This window comes from Eriocheir sinensis, chromosome 26, assembly GCF_024679095.1.
Source record: "Eriocheir sinensis breed Jianghai 21 chromosome 26, ASM2467909v1, whole genome shotgun sequence".
Lineage (NCBI taxonomy): Eukaryota > Metazoa > Arthropoda > Malacostraca > Decapoda > Varunidae > Eriocheir > Eriocheir sinensis.
Genome location: NC_066534.1, coordinates 15,483,856 through 15,504,508, shown reverse-complemented (window position 1 = coordinate 15,504,508; position 20,653 = coordinate 15,483,856). Strand labels below are relative to the sequence as shown.

The 20,653-nt window shown below is 39.1% G+C and overlaps 1 protein-coding gene across 3 annotated transcripts; it reads left to right on the top strand.

Annotated features, from left to right (window-relative positions):
* Positions 1 to 326: 326 nt before the first annotated feature.
* Positions 327 to 20,021, top strand: LOC127003813 (eIF-2-alpha kinase GCN2-like). 3 transcript variants are annotated; one of them, XM_050870864.1, is made up of 22 exons: positions 327 to 464; positions 1,394 to 1,554; positions 1,756 to 1,925; positions 2,847 to 2,988; positions 3,606 to 3,775; positions 4,386 to 4,514; positions 4,739 to 5,501; positions 5,702 to 5,872; positions 6,558 to 6,740; positions 6,874 to 7,041; positions 7,232 to 7,355; positions 8,973 to 9,123; positions 9,711 to 9,896; positions 10,077 to 11,319; positions 11,845 to 12,090; positions 12,325 to 12,479; positions 12,750 to 12,895; positions 13,437 to 13,567; positions 13,880 to 14,105; positions 14,545 to 14,639; positions 15,031 to 15,203; positions 15,454 to 20,021. In XM_050870864.1, the coding sequence occupies exons 2-22, from the start codon at positions 1,504 to 1,506 to the stop codon at positions 15,590 to 15,592; spliced, it is 4,962 nt and encodes a 1,653-aa protein (XP_050726821.1). In that variant the 5' UTR covers positions 327 to 464; positions 1,394 to 1,503; the 3' UTR covers positions 15,593 to 20,021. The 3 variants fall into 3 exon arrangements, with proteins under 3 accessions (XP_050726821.1, XP_050726820.1, XP_050726822.1); XM_050870863.1 differs by having other exon boundaries at positions 6,543 to 6,740; XM_050870865.1 differs by lacking the exons at positions 13,880 to 14,105; positions 15,454 to 20,021 and having other exon boundaries at positions 6,543 to 6,740; positions 15,031 to 15,195.
* The last annotated feature ends 632 nt before the right edge of the window (positions 20,022 to 20,653 follow it).

The window sequence follows — 20,653 nt, the reverse complement described above, 5'->3', positions numbered from 1 at the left end:
TGAGGCGATGGAAGAGTTCCTGGAGAGCATGTGGCGTGCAAGATGTAGGGAATGATATCTTTCCCCGAGAAGAACATAGACATTCCGCATGTTTTGTTTGCTTTCACAGGAGCTGCCGACACAAACCTGCAACAATAAACTATCAATCAATCAATCAGGTTTGGGCTGGGGAGAAATCCCAAGCCATCTGTGACATCAAGGTCAAGATGAAGATTGAATTGACGAATGATTGAGGCAGTTAAAGAGTTTTTTGGAAGAAATGTGAGCAGCAAGATGTAGGGAATAGTATTTTGTCCCATTTACGTCGAATACTGTCTATTCTGCATGTTTGTTTTCTTTTCACAGGAGCTGCCGTTATAAAGACCTGACTTGGGAGAAATCCTGAGTCGCCTGTGACATCAAGATCAAGATCGACAAGACGTGTTTGTGTTTGTTTACAGTCGCCGCCACGCAGACCCGTGCTGGTGAGGCTCCTGCACCTTTATTTCTTTTCCTCTCCCTCCCCATCTATTTAGGCGTCACTCCGGCACCACACCCAGCCTAGTCCCGTACCTGGCTGACATTACTGTGTGTGCTCAATTTTAATATAACGCGTTGTCCACCCATAACCACAGCCGCCCCCGCCGTGAATAAGTCGTTTCTGGGTGACACCTGATTCATTAGCCGCTGCAGGTCATTAGTTTACGGTGGTTGGTCGATTTTTTGGCGGCGATATCTTACCATTATGAAATTATCCTTAGTGGCGGAATGTCAGCCTCTCGTGAAAGGGTGATGCAATTTGCTGAAGCACTTGCATAGTAAAGGCAGTGTTGTTTAGGTGTTCAGAGAGCACCTTGGTAATTAGCCTAAGACAGTGTGTAGTTGTTTACTGAGTGCCTTGGTAATTAAGGACATGCCATGTACTTTATTTCAACTAAGCTTCTTGGTACATAAGGCAATGTTATGTGGTATTTCTGAGCACCTTGGTGATTAATGTCATGCCTAGTCGTTTGCTGAGTACCTCGGTAATCGTGACAAAATTGTGTACCTATTTACTGAGCAGTTGATAAAATAGATCACTACCTACCAAGGCATTGCTCACCTACTGATAGCTCAAGAGGCAAGGAAGCTACCACTCACAAGGGAGCTCCTCATCTTTGACAGTGCTGACCACGCAAAATTCAGGTTAAGAAAGGCATTGAAAACTTTAAATAATAAGAGTTATACATCTTAATATAGTAGTATTTAAACAGATGTTCAGCAGATTATATATAGCATAGATTTTTATTTACATGTTCTTGAATATATTACTAAGAATGTAGTTTGTAGTATATAACTGATTTATATGGTTTTAGAATTCAAACAAAATTTCTTTAATATCCCAAAATGAAAAAAAAAAACCCATTCTTTTTAGATGCAGAAGTGACTGCTTGGTGAGACCTTTTGATGGAGGACGAGGACCTCTGCAGGGAGTGTAAAAATGATAGAGAGAAGGAGTCATCGAGGTAGCTGAGGAAGGCCAGGATGGAAGACTCTGTCCTGGAGGTGGTGGAGGGCGAGGTGGAGATCATGAGGGTCAGTGGCTTGTCTCACCATAGCAATCAGTACCTACATTGTTTTCAATCCATTGCACACTCACAGCTTGCTAAGAAAATGTTCTCAAAATGTAATTCGCAAGATGTGAAGCTTTTGTAGTTTGTTTTATTTAATAGTTTTTGTTATATATGTATATATGTTGCTTACAGACATACCATTAGTAAAATAATTTCTTACCAGAGTGCATATTGTGAAGAGTTTTGTGACCTGCGGGATCAAGATGTGTGGAAGGTGGCGCGGCCCCCTGATGTGCAGATTACTCTGGGGCCGCACCACTCACAAGGGGGAACACTGCATGCCCATGTTAAAGTTGTCCTGAGAATAACTACCACTGCTGGGTACCCTAATGAGTAAGTGTGTCTGTCCTTCATTTAACAACATACATACCACATTCTTAACTGATGATGTGAGGTAATGTAGTTTGACTACAGTTATCTAATAATTTTTTTTAAATTCTTCTATAAATGAAGATTAATTTGAGACAGGTATTTATTCATTAAGCACCATCTTATATTCACCCATTATATGCTTTGCAATAACCTGAGACCTTGGGAGAAATACACACAACACTGGGTAGCTTGTGACACACGGTAATTACTGTCTGCAGTTTTAGGACATTTTTTTTTCCAAAGTAGGTAGTACCTTTATTTCAAACTGGGCCCGTTAGATATACGTGGGTACACCCCCTTTTTTTCTAAGCTGTTCATCTGTTCATGTATGAATCTGGGATAGATCCATCTCCAAACCTCATGCTGTTGTATCATTGATTGCCTCCCTGTTTCCAATGATACACTGAATGCAGATATTAGGAACGTATGAGTAGACACCTGTGTAATGTGTATATGTATTGGGGTCTGCCATTGGCCAGCTGAGATGGACACTTATGCAGAAGATTTGCAGTTGCAGTGCAGTTCATTTCATTACAAGATTGCACGAAAGATACAGTAACAAATAGTCAGCAGCTAGTGAAACATTTTGTGAGTAAAGTACTATAATACAAAATGAACTAGCCGTAACGTTTTATTGATTTAGTCCCCATTATCATGTATGGTGTATAACATAATAATTCAGTATCAAATAGATTCATTAATTTGAATATATTGCAGTTTGCTGTTGTTTTTCATAGTTTTATAAAGTTCTGCGTGATTACTGTAAGCCATTTAACTTTTAAAAAATGTATGGTAAATGTTTATGGCTTATTTTTTAGATGAAAGCAACAACTTTAACACTTATTTACAAAACTATTTGTAATATTTGTTTTATCTTTTCAGACCAGCTACAGTTAGAATTGAATCCTATAGTGGCCTTTCTGATAAGGAAGGGCTAGAGTTGTACAATCAGATGCAGAAAAAAGCACAGGAGTTTGCACAAAGTGGAACGGTCGTGATGTTGGAGCTCTGTCAACAAGCTCAGGTACAGACATAAAAGGAATGCAAGTGCTTGTTTGTAGCAGTTCTGTTTCATAGCATGAGAATCTTTAGTTATATCTTTACTGTCTTTGCATCATGTGTTTTATTTTTTTATATAATATACGTCTATAGCAGATTCCCAGAGCTCCCATTTAGGGGGTGGCAAGGTTATTAGTCTCCAGTTTTACTCAGGGATAGGCACCATAGGAGGCCAGTTGGCTGATACACGGTAACTTCCGAAAGCAGGTCATTCGCTAACTTTCCCAATAACTAACTAACGGGGAACATACGGCCGGGGGCACGACACTTCCCATCCATAAATCCATCTAACCTCCATTTACAACTTTCAGTCTTATTTGTATCAACTCCACAATCTTTTTAATTTGTTCCACTCATCCACAAGCCTATTTGTGAGCCTATTCACTCCTCATACATTTAATTCTTGCACTTAAATTTTGCAATAATCACCAACCATTAAATCTCTCCCATATGTATTCTGCAGCCTTTCTTCTGTTTATACTAGAATTTAGTCCTTAAAATTAATGTTCCATACAACATAGCCATTGTAAATCTTCTCCATTGCAGTTCAATATCTTTTTATATATATAATGAATGTTTCAGAATTACTTGAGTGAGCATGCAAGACCTTACAGTGATAGCATTTATGATGAGATGGTGGCAGAGCAAGAGTCCAGGAGAAAGGCTGATCAAAGAGCTGAGGAAGAAATTCAGAGGCTGCGAGAAATACGAGAAGAGGCACATCGCAACACCATGCAGGAGGAGGTTGCAAGGTTAATGATGTTTATTATGTTCTTTTTAGTGTAAAATTGTTTTCTTGATTGTTAAATGTGAAGAGTGATCACATCAATTCCTTGTATTTGTCGTAGGTGTGGTATGCCTAGGGAGGCCAAAATGTATTACAATATTTTTAGGACACAATGTATTACCCAAATTTCCTTCACTATATCTCCACATGATCTCTGCGTGTAACGAAACACACGAGAAATTAATCCAAACAAGGAAATGGTTTTACCGGCACCGGGGATCAAACCTGTGACCAGCAAGATGGGAAAGCCACTCCTTAACCAGTCAGCAAAGAGGTACCCCCTCGCAGAGTGAGTTATGGGAGGCTTGCCCATCAGGCAGGTCACGCACCACAACAGGAGGCTCTGAGACCATTTTTGCAGAAAAAAGGTTATCTAATACAGTGGAAAATCTGTTAGTTCAAGTAGAACTCAGTGAAGGATGGGTGACTACTGGCGTAGAGGTATGCACCTAAAGCATAGGCTACAAGTCTCAGTACTTGAACTTCCTTGATTGAAAAATAATAAGCAGTTCCATTTTCAGACATACTCATGTTTTACCTGTTGATGAGTACAAATTAAAATATTATTTTCACAGAAAAAAGGAGGAGCTCAAGGAGGAAGAAAGGCAAAGACGAGGACGCAAATTCCAACCTTTCTTCGTAGTTGATAAAGGGAGCGACCGACAGCAGTCCATGGACTTGTCGGAATCTCCAACTTCCAGACGGTATGTAGCAGCTGCTTAAGATTTATGTTACCATCTCGACACAGTTCATACTTTTACTTTCTGCTATGTAATGTTAGAAGTTGAAGCCTGGAAAAGATAAAGGTAAAGGGTGATTTGTGAAAAATTATGGAAACATTTTTGCATGACCGGAAGGATAGATGTTGAGTTTTTTCAATATTTAGCAATATACAAATAAGCTCTGCATGAATGTGTTTTCCCAACAGAATGAAGGATCGTTCACTATCCGAATGCAGCAGTGAAAGTGGCTCAGGAGACCAAGTGGTACACTTTCATGTTACGGGGAAGCAGGAGCGGGTGGTGGTCCTGGTGGGGTGCATGGGGACCCGCGTGACCCAGGGCTGCTGCGTCCTGGAGGCACAAGAGAAAAACTCGCTGGAAAAGTGTGTCATGTACGAGTGGACCATCAGACAGAAAAGAAGCGGAAGGAAAGGAAGTCGTGTCAAATTTGGTCAAGAGAGTCAGTTTGAAGAATTAGTGGCAAAATTTTGTGCTTTAGAAAAAGAAATGACTTCATTATTAAGATTGTCTCATGACCATCTGATCCATTATCTGGGAATCAAGGTTAACAATCGCCATAATGAAGGAATGCAGGTGTACCTACTACAAGAGTATGTGCAAGGCCTTCCTGTCAAGTACTTCATTGACTGTAAGATTCCCCTGAACCACACACCGGCCATCAGGCACATCACAGAGGGAACTTTACAGGCTTTAAATTACATGCACCAGAATAATGTTGTGCATAGGGACCTTAGAGACTCCTGTATATTTTTGGATATAAAAAGCCAGAAAGTCCGAGTAGCTGACTATGGTATTGAGAGAAGGATAGTTGAAGTAGTGTCGGAGTTTCATGAAGTTGATGTGCCGTCTGCATACCCTCTCTCCCTTGGACGTGGAGGGAAGAAGGGGGATGTGTATCGCCTTGGCTTCATCGTCCTCTCCCTCATTCTTGGGGAAAGAGTCCAGCAGGTACACTTATTGCTTTGGATCATTAAAGTTTTGTATGCCTTCTGTGACATCACTGGTGTTGTATTTTTAGCGAATGGATGAGCTCAATGCCAAAACAAATTTCATGTTGTATTTTGTATTCAGTGTGAGAATAAAGTTATCTTATCTTATCTTATTGTGATCTAACAGTAATTGGAATTGTGTTGTAATGAATTTTTCAGATTGTGCCAAACATACCATCCTCTGTGAGTGGTGATCTTCGAGACTTTCTTCAGCGATGCTTGGAGGTCAATGAGCAGGAGAGGTGGACTGCAGAAAGCCTCTTGTCACATAGCTTTATTAGTAACACTGGAGGTGAAAAGGTGGATGAAAACAAGAATCCCGGCAGTAAAGTAAGTTGTGAACGGTAGTGTTCTAAAATGATAAAACCATTGAGATGTGGGAGGAAGAGGAAAGTAGAATCAATGGTTTATAGTTGTGAAAAGGAAGAACTCTTGCTTCATGTAAATGGGAAGGATGAGGAAAAAGTCAGTATTTTGGGGTTTAGGGTGACCCAAAAAGATTATGCCAGATGCCTGCTGCTACTATCATCCCATAGCTTTACTTTCTCCTCTATCTAAAACTTTTGAAACAATCTGTAACAGGATACTTCTTAAGCCCATCATCTTCCAACTTTCTTTATGATTATTAGTACAGGTTTCACAAATGGCATTCCATAGATGATTTTTTTGACTTCCAAACTGATTCCTGGTCAGTTGTTATTAGTTGTTTCACTGAACTTTTTGCTGCTGCCTTAGACTGTTAGACATCTTGAAAGATTTTGTCAGAGTCTGGCACAAATCTTTGCTTTCTAAACTACACTCCTATGGATTCTATCCCTCTCTTGTACTTTCAACTCCAGTTTTCTTTCAGGTCTACCTATTTCTGCTGTGGTAGATGGTCACTGCCCTACCCTAGCAACAGTGGTGTTCTGCAGGGCTCTGTTCTATCTTCCACTCACTACCTCTGTCATGTAATCATGGCAAGGTAAAACAAGGATTTTTGCAGCTAAAATATATTTAGTTTTCCCATTTCCAGCTTTCCCCAGCTGCTCCTGAAGCCAATGATAAGGATGAAAAGGGTTCCTCAGAGGCAGAAGTTGAGTCCTCATCGGATGTCTTGCTGCACTTTCCCTCCAATCTGCGAGGACACTCCCGGCTAGACCAGGAGTATGCCATCCTGGAGTCACTGGGTCAAGGGGGATTTGGCCATGTTTTTAAGGTATGAGAAATAAATGAAAATTGCTGGCAATCCTTTAGCAATAGTGACTGATTGAAGCCTGTATATGGTGGTTTTGCAAAATGTACCTAGACTTAAATAGAAGGTAAAAGATCGATGCCACACCTCTTCACAGGTTCGTAATAAGGTGGATGACAGAATCTATGCCTTAAAAAGGATTCAGTTGGACCAGCAGAGTGAAGTGGTGAGGAGAAAGATCATCCGTGAAGTAAAGCTTCTGTCGTCCCTCAACCATGAGAATGTCGTCCGATATTACACGTCTTGGATTGATGAGTTTGAACAAGTAAGAAATTTCTTTTCAAACTTGAAAATGTATACTGACAGGTAGAATTTCAAGAAACAAAGTATATTTTTTTCTTGACTTCTGAAGGCTGTCTTATGTTGTGCTTAGCTTCCTTTTTGTATATGAACTGGTAAATTATGAATAAGAGGTTTTATAGTAAGCATTAAATATTTTTTACTTTCACGCACAGGACATAGAAGAAGTGCAAGATGATGATGCCACAGATTCATCCATGTCAGTTGATATAAACATCTCAACTTCGTCCATCCAGTTCACTGATGAATTCTCCAAAGACACAAGTGATGCCAAAACTGGTTAGTAAGCTCAAGTTCAAAGATGCAAGAGGAAAGTTTTGGGGGTGAAACCACTTGTGAGTTACAATAACAGTGTAAGAGGACTAGGAAACTGGTGAGTCACTTAGATAACTCTTGGGGAACTCAGGAGATAGATGGCATGGACTATAAACAATGTAAATTTATACTTACAAAATGTATCAAATTCCTCTGACACCATTCACAAGATAAAAGACAAATTTAACCTGGTAGCAGCGACGGGCCAAATTTGTGGTTTTACCGTGTAGCAGCAATGGGCCAAATTTGTGCCATGATATAAACCCCCCAAAATAGATGATACATAATATGATCACAAATACTTTGATATATATTATGAAATGGTTTGTGTGGGGGGTGATTTTTACTCATTTTTCTCACTTAGAGGGACCATTAAAAAACATGATCCCCGCTGCTACCGGGTTAAGAATGACAGTGTTTGTCTAAGTAAGGTAAAAGTATGAAGCATGGAGTGTTTGGATAAGTGAAGTAAGGCATTTTTAGGCAGTTGGGCATGTAAAATAGGCTGATATAGAGTCGGGAAAATATATTGTTGTGTGATTCAGATGTAATATAAGCGGAAAACACTGTTCTGTGTGTGAAAAAGGCAAGAGAGAAGTGAGAGATTGTGTGATGCTGGATTGCATAGATGGTAAAAAATGTATGTTTATTTTTCTTGCCGAGGCTTTGGAGTTATAGAGGGATGGAGAGATGAAAGTAGGATCTATGAAGTGTGAGACTTGTACATTGTGGCTGCCTTTCTCGGAGGGTGTGTCAGAGAAATGTGGTAGGAACATGGATCGCTGGTCAATGAATAGCCGATACCTTACAAGTTGTTAACCCGTCCGCTGCGATTGGCACAGATTTCACCTTCACTGGTAGCCTGTTAGCATCTTATACTCCCAGGTCTTTCTCTGCCTCTGTGGTGGATAGTGGAGTGTTTCCCATGTGGTATTGGTATGCTGGATTTCCCCTCCAGAGGTGCACGACATTACATTTTTCTTCATTGAATTGTAGCAGCCACTTTTTGTTCCATTCCTGTAGCTTGGTGATGTCTTCTTGTAGGAAATCTGCAGTCAAGGGGTTAAGTACCATCATCGGGAGATATGTATGGGAAAGGGTACCAGTCGTTTTAGATTACTTTTATTATTATGTATCATTTCCAATCAAAACGCTACTTTTCATGGAGTCTGAGTGTACTTATAGACTCATATAATATAGAGTTACATGTTTTAGATTTTTGGTTTCATTTTTGGTTATATGTTTTAAGTTAAAGTGCTTGTGGGAAAAGAAGGATAGAAGGAGAGAACCGAAATATGCAAGGATGGAGCACATGGACAGGAGCAAATGGATATTCCACTTCCATAACTCTTCTGCCCAGAGGGAGTTCAAAGGACTAAACATTAAGAGTAGGAAGATTGAGAGGTAGATAAGTCTCATTTTCAAAGTTTAGTTTCTCAGAATAGAAGTCACTCTATAAATCCCATCGTCAGTGTAAAAGAGAAGGTGTTGAGGTTTTGAAATAGTGGCATGTAAAAAAAAAAAGTTGCCACATTTCCCAAGTTCTTCAAATGTTCATGTGAATCCATTTTCTCTTTGAAGGCGAGACATCCCCAACCCTTGCCTCGGAGATGACTGAGAATTCTGAGAGTAGCATTTTGTTCTGCGACCACCAAGCTGAGCTGCTCTCCCCTGACTTTGATGAAGAGAGTGATGAAGATGATGATGATGACTGGTTAATGGAAAGCTTAAGGTAAATGATCCTTTAGTTCTTACCTTGTCTTCCACATTTCAGATGGTGCATGTAGGAAAGTGAATATGGGAATGGCTGACTGGTGTTTATCCAATGTGTTAGTGTTTGGATCATACACACATCCAAAGCATTGTTGTTTAGACCTGGTATCCAAACAGTATTTATTTAAAAATGAACATGTATAAATATTGTTTAGATTTTAGGAATTGAAAAATATTTGTAAAAGGGAGATGAATAAAAAGACAAAAAAGAAGTTAGATTGAATGGCACTGCACTTTTCTAGTTTTTCATTGATATTTTAACTTGGAAGCAACCATTTTGACCCCAAGCCTTTGATGTGTTAGGGAACATCATATGACAGCCCCTACTGTGTGCCATCAGTGGACATAACCAGTGCTAAAGTCTGGTGCAGCAGTACATGCTGAGTGTTGGGTGGATGGTGATGCAGCTCATTCTACTTGGTGATTTGTCTCCCTCTGGATGAAGTCACTTTCTCATTAGTTGAGCCTTGACCTCCCCCACGGGCTGATACAGAAAATAATCACTGCACTGATGATGGAGATGACAGTAATGAGTCCTTCCCTCAGGCCAACATTTGAAGAAGTTGAAGAGTCGGATCATGTGGAGTCCCTCGCCTCCAAGGACGAACTGGCACAGTCTGGCCTGAAGCCGGACTCGGTGGATGGCAGCAAGGCCGCTTCACAGGGCCCCAGGGTAAAGAAACTCAAGTTTCTTTACATTCAAATGCAGCTGTGTGAGAAAAGCACATTAAGGTAATGTTCATGTACTCAAATAAGTTTTCTTGCAACAAGAAGAACCCTCAATTGGCTTCATGAAATACTTATAATATTCTCCTAATATTTCTTTAGATAGACTTGGGCATGTTCTCTACACAGTTTGCTTTTTCTTAGCTCATTAACTGAGTTGATTTTTTTTCTCTTTTTTCTTAACAGGCAAGCTATTGATAACGGTCTGTATCTGGATGATGACCAGAGGTGGAGGTTATTTAGAGAGATGGTGAACGGGCTTGACTACATACACTCTCAGGGCCTGATTCACCGGGACCTGAAGCCAGGCAACGTTTTCCTCGACTCCAGTGACCATGTTAAGATAGGTGACTTTGGGCTTGCAACGGCAGCAATCAAAGCAAAAACAACAGTTGGCATAATATCCAAATCGGATGTGGAGGAGAGCAAAGATACCTTTTTAACAGGTCAAGTTGGCACTACTCTCTACATTGCACCAGAAATAACTAAAGCAACTGGAAAAGTATCATACACCAATAAGGTTGATATATACAGCTTAGGGATCATCTTTTTTGAAATGGGATATCCTCCACTAACAACTGGCATGGAAAGAGTTAAGGTTCTTTCAGATCTAAGAAAGCCGGAGATTATTCTGCCCAAAGATTTTCCAAAGCAGAAAACCACATCACACTGTGAACTGATACACTTGCTCCTCCAACAAGATCCTCAAGCAAGGCCCTCCACAACAGATATTCTCAAGTCTCCTCTTTTGCCTCCTCCAACTGCAGAAGAACAGAAGTTTGTTGCTACTCTGGAAGCTAGATTACAAAATGTCAGATCTTCGGATTACCAGGAAATTCTCAATCTTGTGTTTAAGCCCTCGGCTCAGCCAGAACTGGAGGCAACATTCGAAGTGAGACATGAGTGTTCCTCAGATTACTGGCAGTATTGGAAAACTGACTACTTACACTCACTGATAACTGCAATATTTAAGGCTCACAGAGCAATATGGGTCCCTAACTCTTTTTATGTTCCCAAAGGTTCATTTTATACAGATAAAGATAATCTAGTCACTCTCATGGCAAGTAGAGGGGAACTGGTCTCAGCTCAGTATGATCTGCGGTACCCTTTCGCTCGCTTTGTCGCACGGAATGACGTAATGTCTCTCAGAAGGTACTGTATTGATCGAGTGCAGCGAGCATACAAGGTGTCGGGGATCCACCCTAAGGAGTCCTTTGAGTGTGCATTTGATGTTGTTTCCTCAAAGAGAGAGTCATCAGAGTCTTCAGCAAGGGTTCTTCTTGCTGCCCAAGATGTAATTCAGCAAGTTATTCAGAGAAGAAGCCAAGATGTTTACATTCGTCTGGGACACATGGATTTGGTTCACGTCATACTGATGTACTGCGGGATAGATGAACAGTTACATCCTCAAGTTTTATCTCTTTTAAAGGTAAGACTGGAATCGCCTTTGCTTTTACAGTTTTAAATGGCAGGCTTTTTGAATGGTGTGAAAATGTGCATTCTAGATTGTTTTCAAAGTCAGTCTTCCCTCATTTGTTAAAGTGTGCAATGTTCATAGACTCTATCCCCTCCATGTACATTTGCCTCGTTCAAGAAACAGTATTCTGATTTTTTATAATGATGCTATTTTACTGTCATGAACTTGATTACTGAGCATGACCAAATTTTCATGTTATGCAATCAATAGCGTCATATTACCATTCCTGGCAGAGGCATCACACTTTCTTGTGATGCTATATCATGTGTGTTTGCTAATTTGACTTTGTCAGTTGTGAGTGGTCCTTCCCAGCCTTATCAGGTTAGTGGAAATAGATTGAAAGGGAGGGAAGTCTTAGAGGCAAAGGGAATCATGTTATTACCACTATATTAATAGGGGAGAAAAGTAACTTAATTTATAGTTTTTAACATTGAGTTACCTTCTGTAACTTAATATTTTGACTTTCTCTCCTTGCAGGAATGGAACACAACAAGAATGGTGTTGGACACACTCATTGACTTCCTGTTTACACTTGGAGTGTCTAAGTCCTCGACAGAAACACTAAAAGGCTTCCTTTACATGGATGGTCCCCTGGAGGATGTTGTAAACACTTTGCAGAACAAAGGGCTGAGTTCACGGCGCAAGGGCATAATGGGCAGCCTTAAGATGGTGTTGGCAGACCTCACGGAGATCAAGGAAACCTCTGTCACCATGGGGGTCAAGGTGATTTTTTTTGTTTGTTTCGTTTCAGATGTGTGGATAAGTTTCCATAAGAAAGATGTTGGAGTCCATCTCACTTTGTAAACAGATAAAATAAATGTAAATGAGAACACAGTCATGCACATATATGTTTATGTAAATTGTTGTAAATGTCTGATCAGTACATATTTTAGGCAAATATATTATAATGGGTAAAAGTTTTATGCATGTTTTTTGAAATTTTATTTTATTTTCAAGTTTGAGATCCGCCTCCGTCCACTCATGATAGCAGACGCTAGTGTGTACTGTGGAGTCATGTGGCAGTTCTTGATGGATGTAAACAGGAAAAGGAAAGTAACTCAAGATCTCCTTGCACAAGGAGGCTCCTATGAACACCTGATTCATCAACACAGGTTAGTTGTATGGCAATGCAATAATTCATGAATTGAATACTTCGCACAGAAAGGGCACGTGGTCTCAGACATTATATGCACTTTAATTGCTGGTTTCTTTGGAGTGACATGATGCCTCTCAGTACCTTACATGCTGCCATCTGAGTTCCTGTGTGTGTGTGTAACATGCTGGAAAGATGATGACATGTGAAATAAGATATTTGCTGGTATTCTATCATAACTTTACCAATGCAGTACACTATGATGACAATATATTGCACCCGAAATCAGGAGCAAGTTGGTTTTTGCAAAAAAGACTGGAGACCTGCCTGCTGCAGTGGGAGTGAGCTTGTTCCTGGAGAAGTTTGTCGGTTGCATCGAGGACGTGAAGGACCTGGTGGCTGCCGGCCGAGGGGAAGTGTCTCAGGTCGTGAGTGGTAAGTGTTGACTTCCTTTGTTGATCATCCTTTGTTTGGAAAAAAAAAAGAGAAAGAAAGCTGCTGAAACTTCATTTTTTATCATTTTTGTCACTTTTTTTGTGTGTGTTAAAGAAAATTAGACTTTCACAGACTCAAGGAACATGAAAACCATTACATGTTATAGTATGTTATGGCCTGAAGATGAGGGATTAACTTTTCAGATAGGAAGACCAAATCATCTTACACAAGTGCATACATCCATAAACAGGATATATTCACATTTGAAATTTCTTCTTTAAAAGACCATCATCAATTGTTATACAAGTTTAATTATGATTATGCCGTGCTCTACTGGACTACTATTGGACAAATCTGATAGAATTAATAAACTATTAATGCCTCTCCCCTGGATACTGCCCTATGATTAATAAACTTCACTGTGATGCCTCATGAGATACAATACCAATCTCTTTATTCAGTGTGTGATAGTTATCTTAAATTATGAGCAGTAACCCATTTTCTATTCATGTTACCAGTTGCACATGTCACTTTGTTTCAGGCTTGGGCTGTGGGTCTGGTGCACTCGCAGTTCTGGTGTGTGCCATAGGACAGAAGCAGCTAAAGGACCGCATCAATCTTTTCAATAATTTTAGAGCAGCAAAAATTAATGTGGACCATTGCCATTGTCTAGTAAGTAGCTTAATAGGAAGTTTGATGAAAAATAAGGATAACAAGTAGGTTAATATGAAAAGACACAATTGTAATCAGATTGATCAATACTTAGGAGTCATTTGTCTTCAGAACAGGTCCAATTAGTTATGTTTTTCCAGTGCATGTCTCAACAATATAACATGATAAGATTTTATTTGTTTTGCAGTTATAAAGACAGTACTCATAAATGTTTACCTCTAATGTGTAGTAGATTTAGTCATTTAAACATGTTCCTGGATGATTTATTTACTTGCACATTGAACTTAAAATGATTTTACTAACAATTTCCAGACACAGAAGGAAGCAGAGTCAGTGATGGAAGATCTTTGTGTTTCCAATGTTGTGATGCTGACGAGCTCTGACAAGGCAGACGTTAGGATCTGCAATGACCCCACGAGTCGCACTCTTGAGAGGAAGATTCCTCTTGAGAAAGTTGTTGAATTTGTTCTTAAAAATCTGGGAGTAAATGAAATATCTGCTCCCAATAATTATTCAAGATGTGACAGCAAATGTCCAGGTACAGATACAAATTAGCACCACCTTTGCCATACAGAGCCTTCATATTTTATTAGCTCTGAAAGTGAATTTATGGAGAGAAAGTGAATGACCTATAAATGGCCTTGGCAAAAAAATATAGTGATAAGCTTGAACTAAATTTTGAAAGTTGTTTGTTGATGCTTAACATGTTTATTGGAGGTGTGAATATAACAATGGACCTGTAGCTTGGGCTTATGGCAATTGCATGATGTCTTAAATAATCACAGTAAACTATTTTTGTTGATACTACTCTAAAGGGTTAATGAGGCAGGGCAGAAGCATTGTCGTGGAAGAGAAACTTCAGAGGAGTGTCCATAACATGTGACAATGATAGACTTCTGTATTAAGGTGTGGCTATGAAGTGGAACTGAACTGCTTTATTTAGATTGTTAGTAATTATGACTGGTGACACATTTCAGGTGTCAGCAGCACGGAAGAGTCTCCAGCCCTGGCCATCCAGTACATCACCAGGAAACAGTCCAAGATCAAAGATGCGCCCAAGTTGGACTCACAGGTGAGTAAACAGTGTAGCTTTATCTCTTCTTTTTCTATAGAGGATTTTACTTATCCCAGCCTCTTTATTCAGTGGAGTACATTCAAACTTTCAAAGCATATAATGGACAATGGCCGGCCCCACTGTATTAGAAATGAGCTACACTTGTAGTGTTCCTTCTTTGAGCCTCAATTGATTATAGTTAGTATGAAACACATGCAACCTTTTGGCTGATCCACTGTTCAATGCATATTGGGAAAACTATATTTCTTGATGTCTTTCAATCATCTTTTTTTTTCAGTATTTAGTTTAGCAGCTAAACTAAATCTATCCCTTTTCTTTTTTGATTTTCCTTGTACCTGTTGTGTTTTAGGTATTTAGGCAGTGTACATGAAACTCAGCCTATTTCCAGATCACTCGTGATGTAAACACTGCACTGAGTCGTTGGCAGTGTGTTAACCTCAATGCCAGCGTGGAGGTGTGGGCGGTTGAGCTGGACAAGAAAACACTGCTGGCCCTTGCATCTCTGGACACAGACTCCAGTGTTAAGAGCTTCAATGAGAGTGTTGCAGACATAAAAAATATGTGAGTCATTTGATGTTTACTGAAAATTCAGTTTTCTAGGTAATTAGAGAGGGTATAACTCCTGAGATGCTTACAGTGCTGTGACCTTTTTGGGGTTAAACATAATAATCTAGAAATAGCACGGCATTGATCTACAGCAACCAAGCTTATCAAGAGATTTGGATTTTGATTATATATGATATACCTTTTATTTATTATTTATTCTATCAACCTTTTATCTGGTTAGACTAACTGACAATTGCCCCGCCAGGTTTCCAGATCAGAAAGACTACTTGGAGGAAATCTGCAAACTGATTCAGAAAAGGATATTCAATAAAAAGAAAGTGGAAAAATTTGTTCCACTCATTCTTTACGGTATTTCATCAAACACCTGCAAAAGAATATTCTAAGATTTATTGGAGTGGAGGACAGATGTTTTATGTTCTCTTATCTGTTGAAAGTTAAATTGTATTTTTTATGTACATCACACTGAAATACGTCTACGTGTCTTAGATTTTATTTTCACTACAGAGTCATTTGTGTTTACTACTATGATGCCCAGTGAAGTGTTTGAGTGAAGACTGACTGAGGCACCCAGTATTATAATTTTATCAGCACTCAACTGTTGTGAGTAGTAGGTGATGATCATATTGCTGGCCACTTATAAGAAGCAAGTGACTTCATATGTGTGTGTGTGTGTGTGTGTGTGTAATTCACCACGGCCTGATCACGTGTTGGACTCGTAATCGCCAGCAGGTACCCTCCCGACATGAGCAAATGTGCTTTATCATCGATCTGTGGGTACTGCCAGGTTTGGAATGAGACTTTTGCTTTCTCTTAAGTTCTTTCCGTAACAAGAACAAAAAAGAAAGGTCTTGTGCTGTCTTGGGTTCATTTCAGACATAAGTGTATAGCTGAATAGATGATTATGTTTTATTTATATTGATGGTTTGTGTCTGCATGTGTGAATGAGCAATGGTGCTGCCCAATGATCTGGGTGATCTTTCCTTCTGACAATGCTATAACATAAGTGTAATGGCAGGATTGCTAAGCCAAGCCACACACTGTTTCATGTTATGTAAAAGTCATTAATCATATATATTAATGTGTAGTGCTGATATACTTAGCTTTTTTTTTTCTTAGTAAGGGTAGACCACAGGCTCCACCCTTACTAAGCAAAAAATAAATAAATTAATTAATTAAATAATTAATAAAAGATTAAAGAAAAAAAAAGAAAAGCTGAATAGTACATTAGCAATACATATTACTAAATACCATTTACTGAGCCAAACATGACATGGAAAACAACAGTGTGTGGCTTGGCTCAGTAGTCCTGGCATTACTTGAGGCTCTAAGGAAGCTGCAATGGGTCAGGCAGCCTAGCAGCTGACTCTGACTGACAGTTTAGCACTTGGTATTATGTGATATTATATGAAGTGGAGTTTTTTTCATAAGATTATAAAAGTGTAAGGCTCTCTTTTTCACTCGTAGATATATTCAATGAAAACTGTAGGTCTGTTTTCGAATATATATATGTGTGTGTGTGTGTGTGTGTACGTGTGTGCGTGCGTACGTGCTAGTCTAGTGGAGAATTGCAACAGATGATAGAATATCTAAACAGGGAAAATCTTAAAATTTGGTTAAAGATAAATAAAAATACTAAACTTTATGTTCAGTGCTCATGCTCATATTAAGAAATAGTCATCTAATTTTTATCTTTATTACCATTTTGCTTTGAGCAAGAGGCCCTTATTGTGTATGTATTCCCTCATGACACATGGGTCAGAGACAAACATTGAACAAGTCTCTAGAAGGAAATTTAGAAGTGTCCAAAGAAAAGGAGAATGAGGAGTGCTGGGATGCATCGTAATTGATTAGAAAATGCAAATTGACAAGAGAACAAATGAAAGTAGAAGTCATGATGGAGACACACTTCAGATATGGCAATGATGAATACCTATATGTATGTAAGGGGGAGGACAACAGATGGATAAAAAAGGAACAGACTGAAATAACTTAAACATGGAAGACTCAAGGGATGGCCACTCACCATATAGTGTTATGAACAAATGTTTACCTTGAGACAGGAAACTAGAGGCACAAGACAGAAGTGAATGTAAACAAATGGGAGTAGAAGTAAAATGAAACAAATTGCTGATTCTGTGGATGAGATGTTCCCCAAGATGGATACAAAAACATTGCCCAGTAAAATGACTTTGTAAACCAATTATGACATGTCTGGAAAATGCCTGTCAGCCTTATATGACTTACAGGTGCTACAAAAACTAATAGCAATTGTGTCTAAAAATGTTGAAAGGCTGCAATATGTCATCTAGTTTTAATATCTTCCTCTGTGATATACATTGTAATAGCTCAGACAGTTAAAGTATGCATAGGTTTTCATTTTAATAAAAGATAGAACACACATACGTATAGGTTCTAAGTTTAATATAAGATAAAATATGTATAGGATTTAATTAAATATAAGATAAAATAGATATAGGTTCTAATTTTGATAAGAGATAGCCACTCTGAGGAGGCAAGGGGTTCTGGGGGGCTCTGTGGTGTAAACTGCTCGACTCAACCAAGAAGTTTTGAGTTTGATCCTATCTAACGGTAGCTTCTGTGTGAGAGATGTAGCACTCTCCTGTGACCTTATCAGAGCTATATGATCTTCAGCTGCCTAGTACAAGGGGAGTCATTGATCATAATCTGATGAGGCAAAGGATAAGGTAGTAAAAAGAAACTGAATTGATTGAATGACAAGCATGCCAGCAGCAAAGAATTTTCAATGAGGGACATTGACACTAAGTCTTTAATCATGTGGAATATTAACACTTATATAGCATGTGCTGGAAATGTGGAAGTGAACATAGTAAGAAATGTCTGGGTCATGTCGAATTGAAAATCTAGGAACAAAAGAAATGTTATAGAAAATATTGTGCAAGGCAAGAAGGCAATGTTTAACCCGGTAGCATCGACGGGCCAAATTTGTGCCATGATTTAACCCCCCAAAAATAGATAATACTGAAAATGATCACAAATGCTTTGATATATATTATGAAATGGTTTGTGTGAGTGATGATTTTTTTCTCATTTTTCTTGCTTAGAGGGACCATTAAGAAACATGATCCCCGCTGCTACTGGGTTAAATGTGTACTATACAGTCATAATGATAATTGGACAGAGTGGTGAAGTAAATCTGTCAATGAAGTAAAGTAAAATGAATAGGAATAGCATATATGGAGGTGGAGATGTGATGGACTCTGCATGCATGGTGAGAAGTGGAGGATGTAGAGAGGAGGATGACTGAATGGCTGGAGTAGAAAAAGCTGAGAGGCAAGTGAATTTATTTAAGTTATCACTTTTTTAATGTGAAAACCACTGCTTGGCTCAGTCTGATAAGCTATGAGGAATTGTTCAAGACCCATGACACTGTTGTGCTTAACCCGGTAGCAGCGGGGATCATGTTTCTTAATGGTCCCCCCAAGCGAGAAAAATGAGAAAAAATCACCCCTCACACAAACCATTTCATAATATATATCGAAGCATTTGTGATCAGTTTATTCATCATTTGTTTTGGGGGGTTTAAATCATGGCACAAATTTGGCCCATCGGAGCTACTGGGTTAAGGGTGATGTAAGGGTTAATAATGCAAGAGATGAAAAATTATAATATGAGTAATTTCACCAGGCAGTTTTTCTTCTTCGGCTCATCACCTTGCCCATGCCTAAAACAAGGTTTCTGATAATAAATAAATTTAACATGATAATGCATGGGGAAGCAATGCATTGGTTTGCACTTTTAGGATTTGGCCTTAAATATTAAATGGATGGACTGGATTATTGGTTTCATCTTAGTTTGTCATGAAAGCTGTAAATTGTTCATGAACATTGGTGATCATGTGAGACTGTGGTCACAGCCATTTTGGGGCTCTGGCCAAGAAAGTGTAATATTATAGTAAAGCCTGGGCCAGCTTTCTCCTTTGACCATTTCTGTTCTGCTTGGGGCTTCGTGGTGCAGTGGTTAGCACACTCGGCTCACAAGCGAGAGAGCCTGGGTTCGGTTCCCGGGCGGAGTGGAAAAATTTGGGCGGCTTTTCCGATACCCTACGCCCCTGTCCACCCAGCAGTGAATGGGTACCAGGTATTAATCGGGGGTTGTGTCCCGTCTCCTGGGATCTGTTCCCTTTTCCTATAATTCCTTCCCCTTCTGTCTCTCTCTGGCCACAGATGTTGCGCCGACTAAATGAAACTTTCTGTTCTGCTTCTTGAAGTTGTATTTATATCTGTATCACAAGTAATATGCTGGTGGTTATGAGACATGTATATATAGTATGAAGACCTTACTTTATATACTAAATTATTTTTTGAGACATTTACAGCCACCCTGATTAAAGGAAATGTTATTTGGGTGCTTGCATGTGACCTGGCAGAAGCACAAGGGCAATTAATAGCACTTCTGTTGTGTACGTCGTGCCTCACTAACTCTACATTGTATACCACCATTCACACTGTCTGCCTTGTCTGTGAGAACAATATTGGTGTTGACAATTGTGTTTTATCTTTGGTCACTTTCACAACTTCCTGAGACCATAAGTTGTGTACAAAACAAAAAGTAGCCATTGCTTTAATGTGTTACTTGACACCTGTAGGTTATGTGCCACTGGTCCAGTGCCCTCACACGGCATGGGTAAGCCGACCCTGACACTTGTATTTAGTTTGATGAATATTTTTTTATGAAAAAATTGTACGAGTGGATACAGCACAAGGGCTGGCAGCTCTCTCCAAGTCTGTTTTGTAAAATTCAAAAGAGAATTAATAAACCTATTGAAGACATTGCAGAATAAACACTACATTATCCTAAGCATAAGATCCTAAGGCCACTCTTCTAAACTAGTTTTATAGGGGCAGTGGTTAGCATTTTTTTTTTTCCCTTGAGCGGCTTCCTTTTCTGTTAAAAGAAAATGCAAAACATGGAGATGAAGTCCCATAATGAAAACAATGTTTTGTAAAATTTACAGCATATATATATATATATATATATATATATATATATATATATATATATATATATATATATATATATATATATATATATATATATATATAAATATATATATATATATATATATATATATATATATATATATATACACACACACACATAATGCATGAAAGTACACATCAGCATCGCTCCCACTTTTGGTGAAAATTTCCTTACCAAGGTTGGAACTTTAGGGTTTCAGTGAAAAGTTTTGGGGAATTACAAGGGATTTTTTTTCAACATTTTTTTTTTTTTTTTACATTGCGGCCTATTGCGCCGGTAGGCTTCTTCCCGGTGGATCCTGATGGTCGGTCCAAGGCTTCTTTCCGGTGGGTCCTGATGGTCGGCCCAGCCCGTTCTGGCGCAGGCGAGTGTTTATAGTGGCGCCATCTTGCATTGGCTCATGCTGCCCTCCCAGAGCTCAT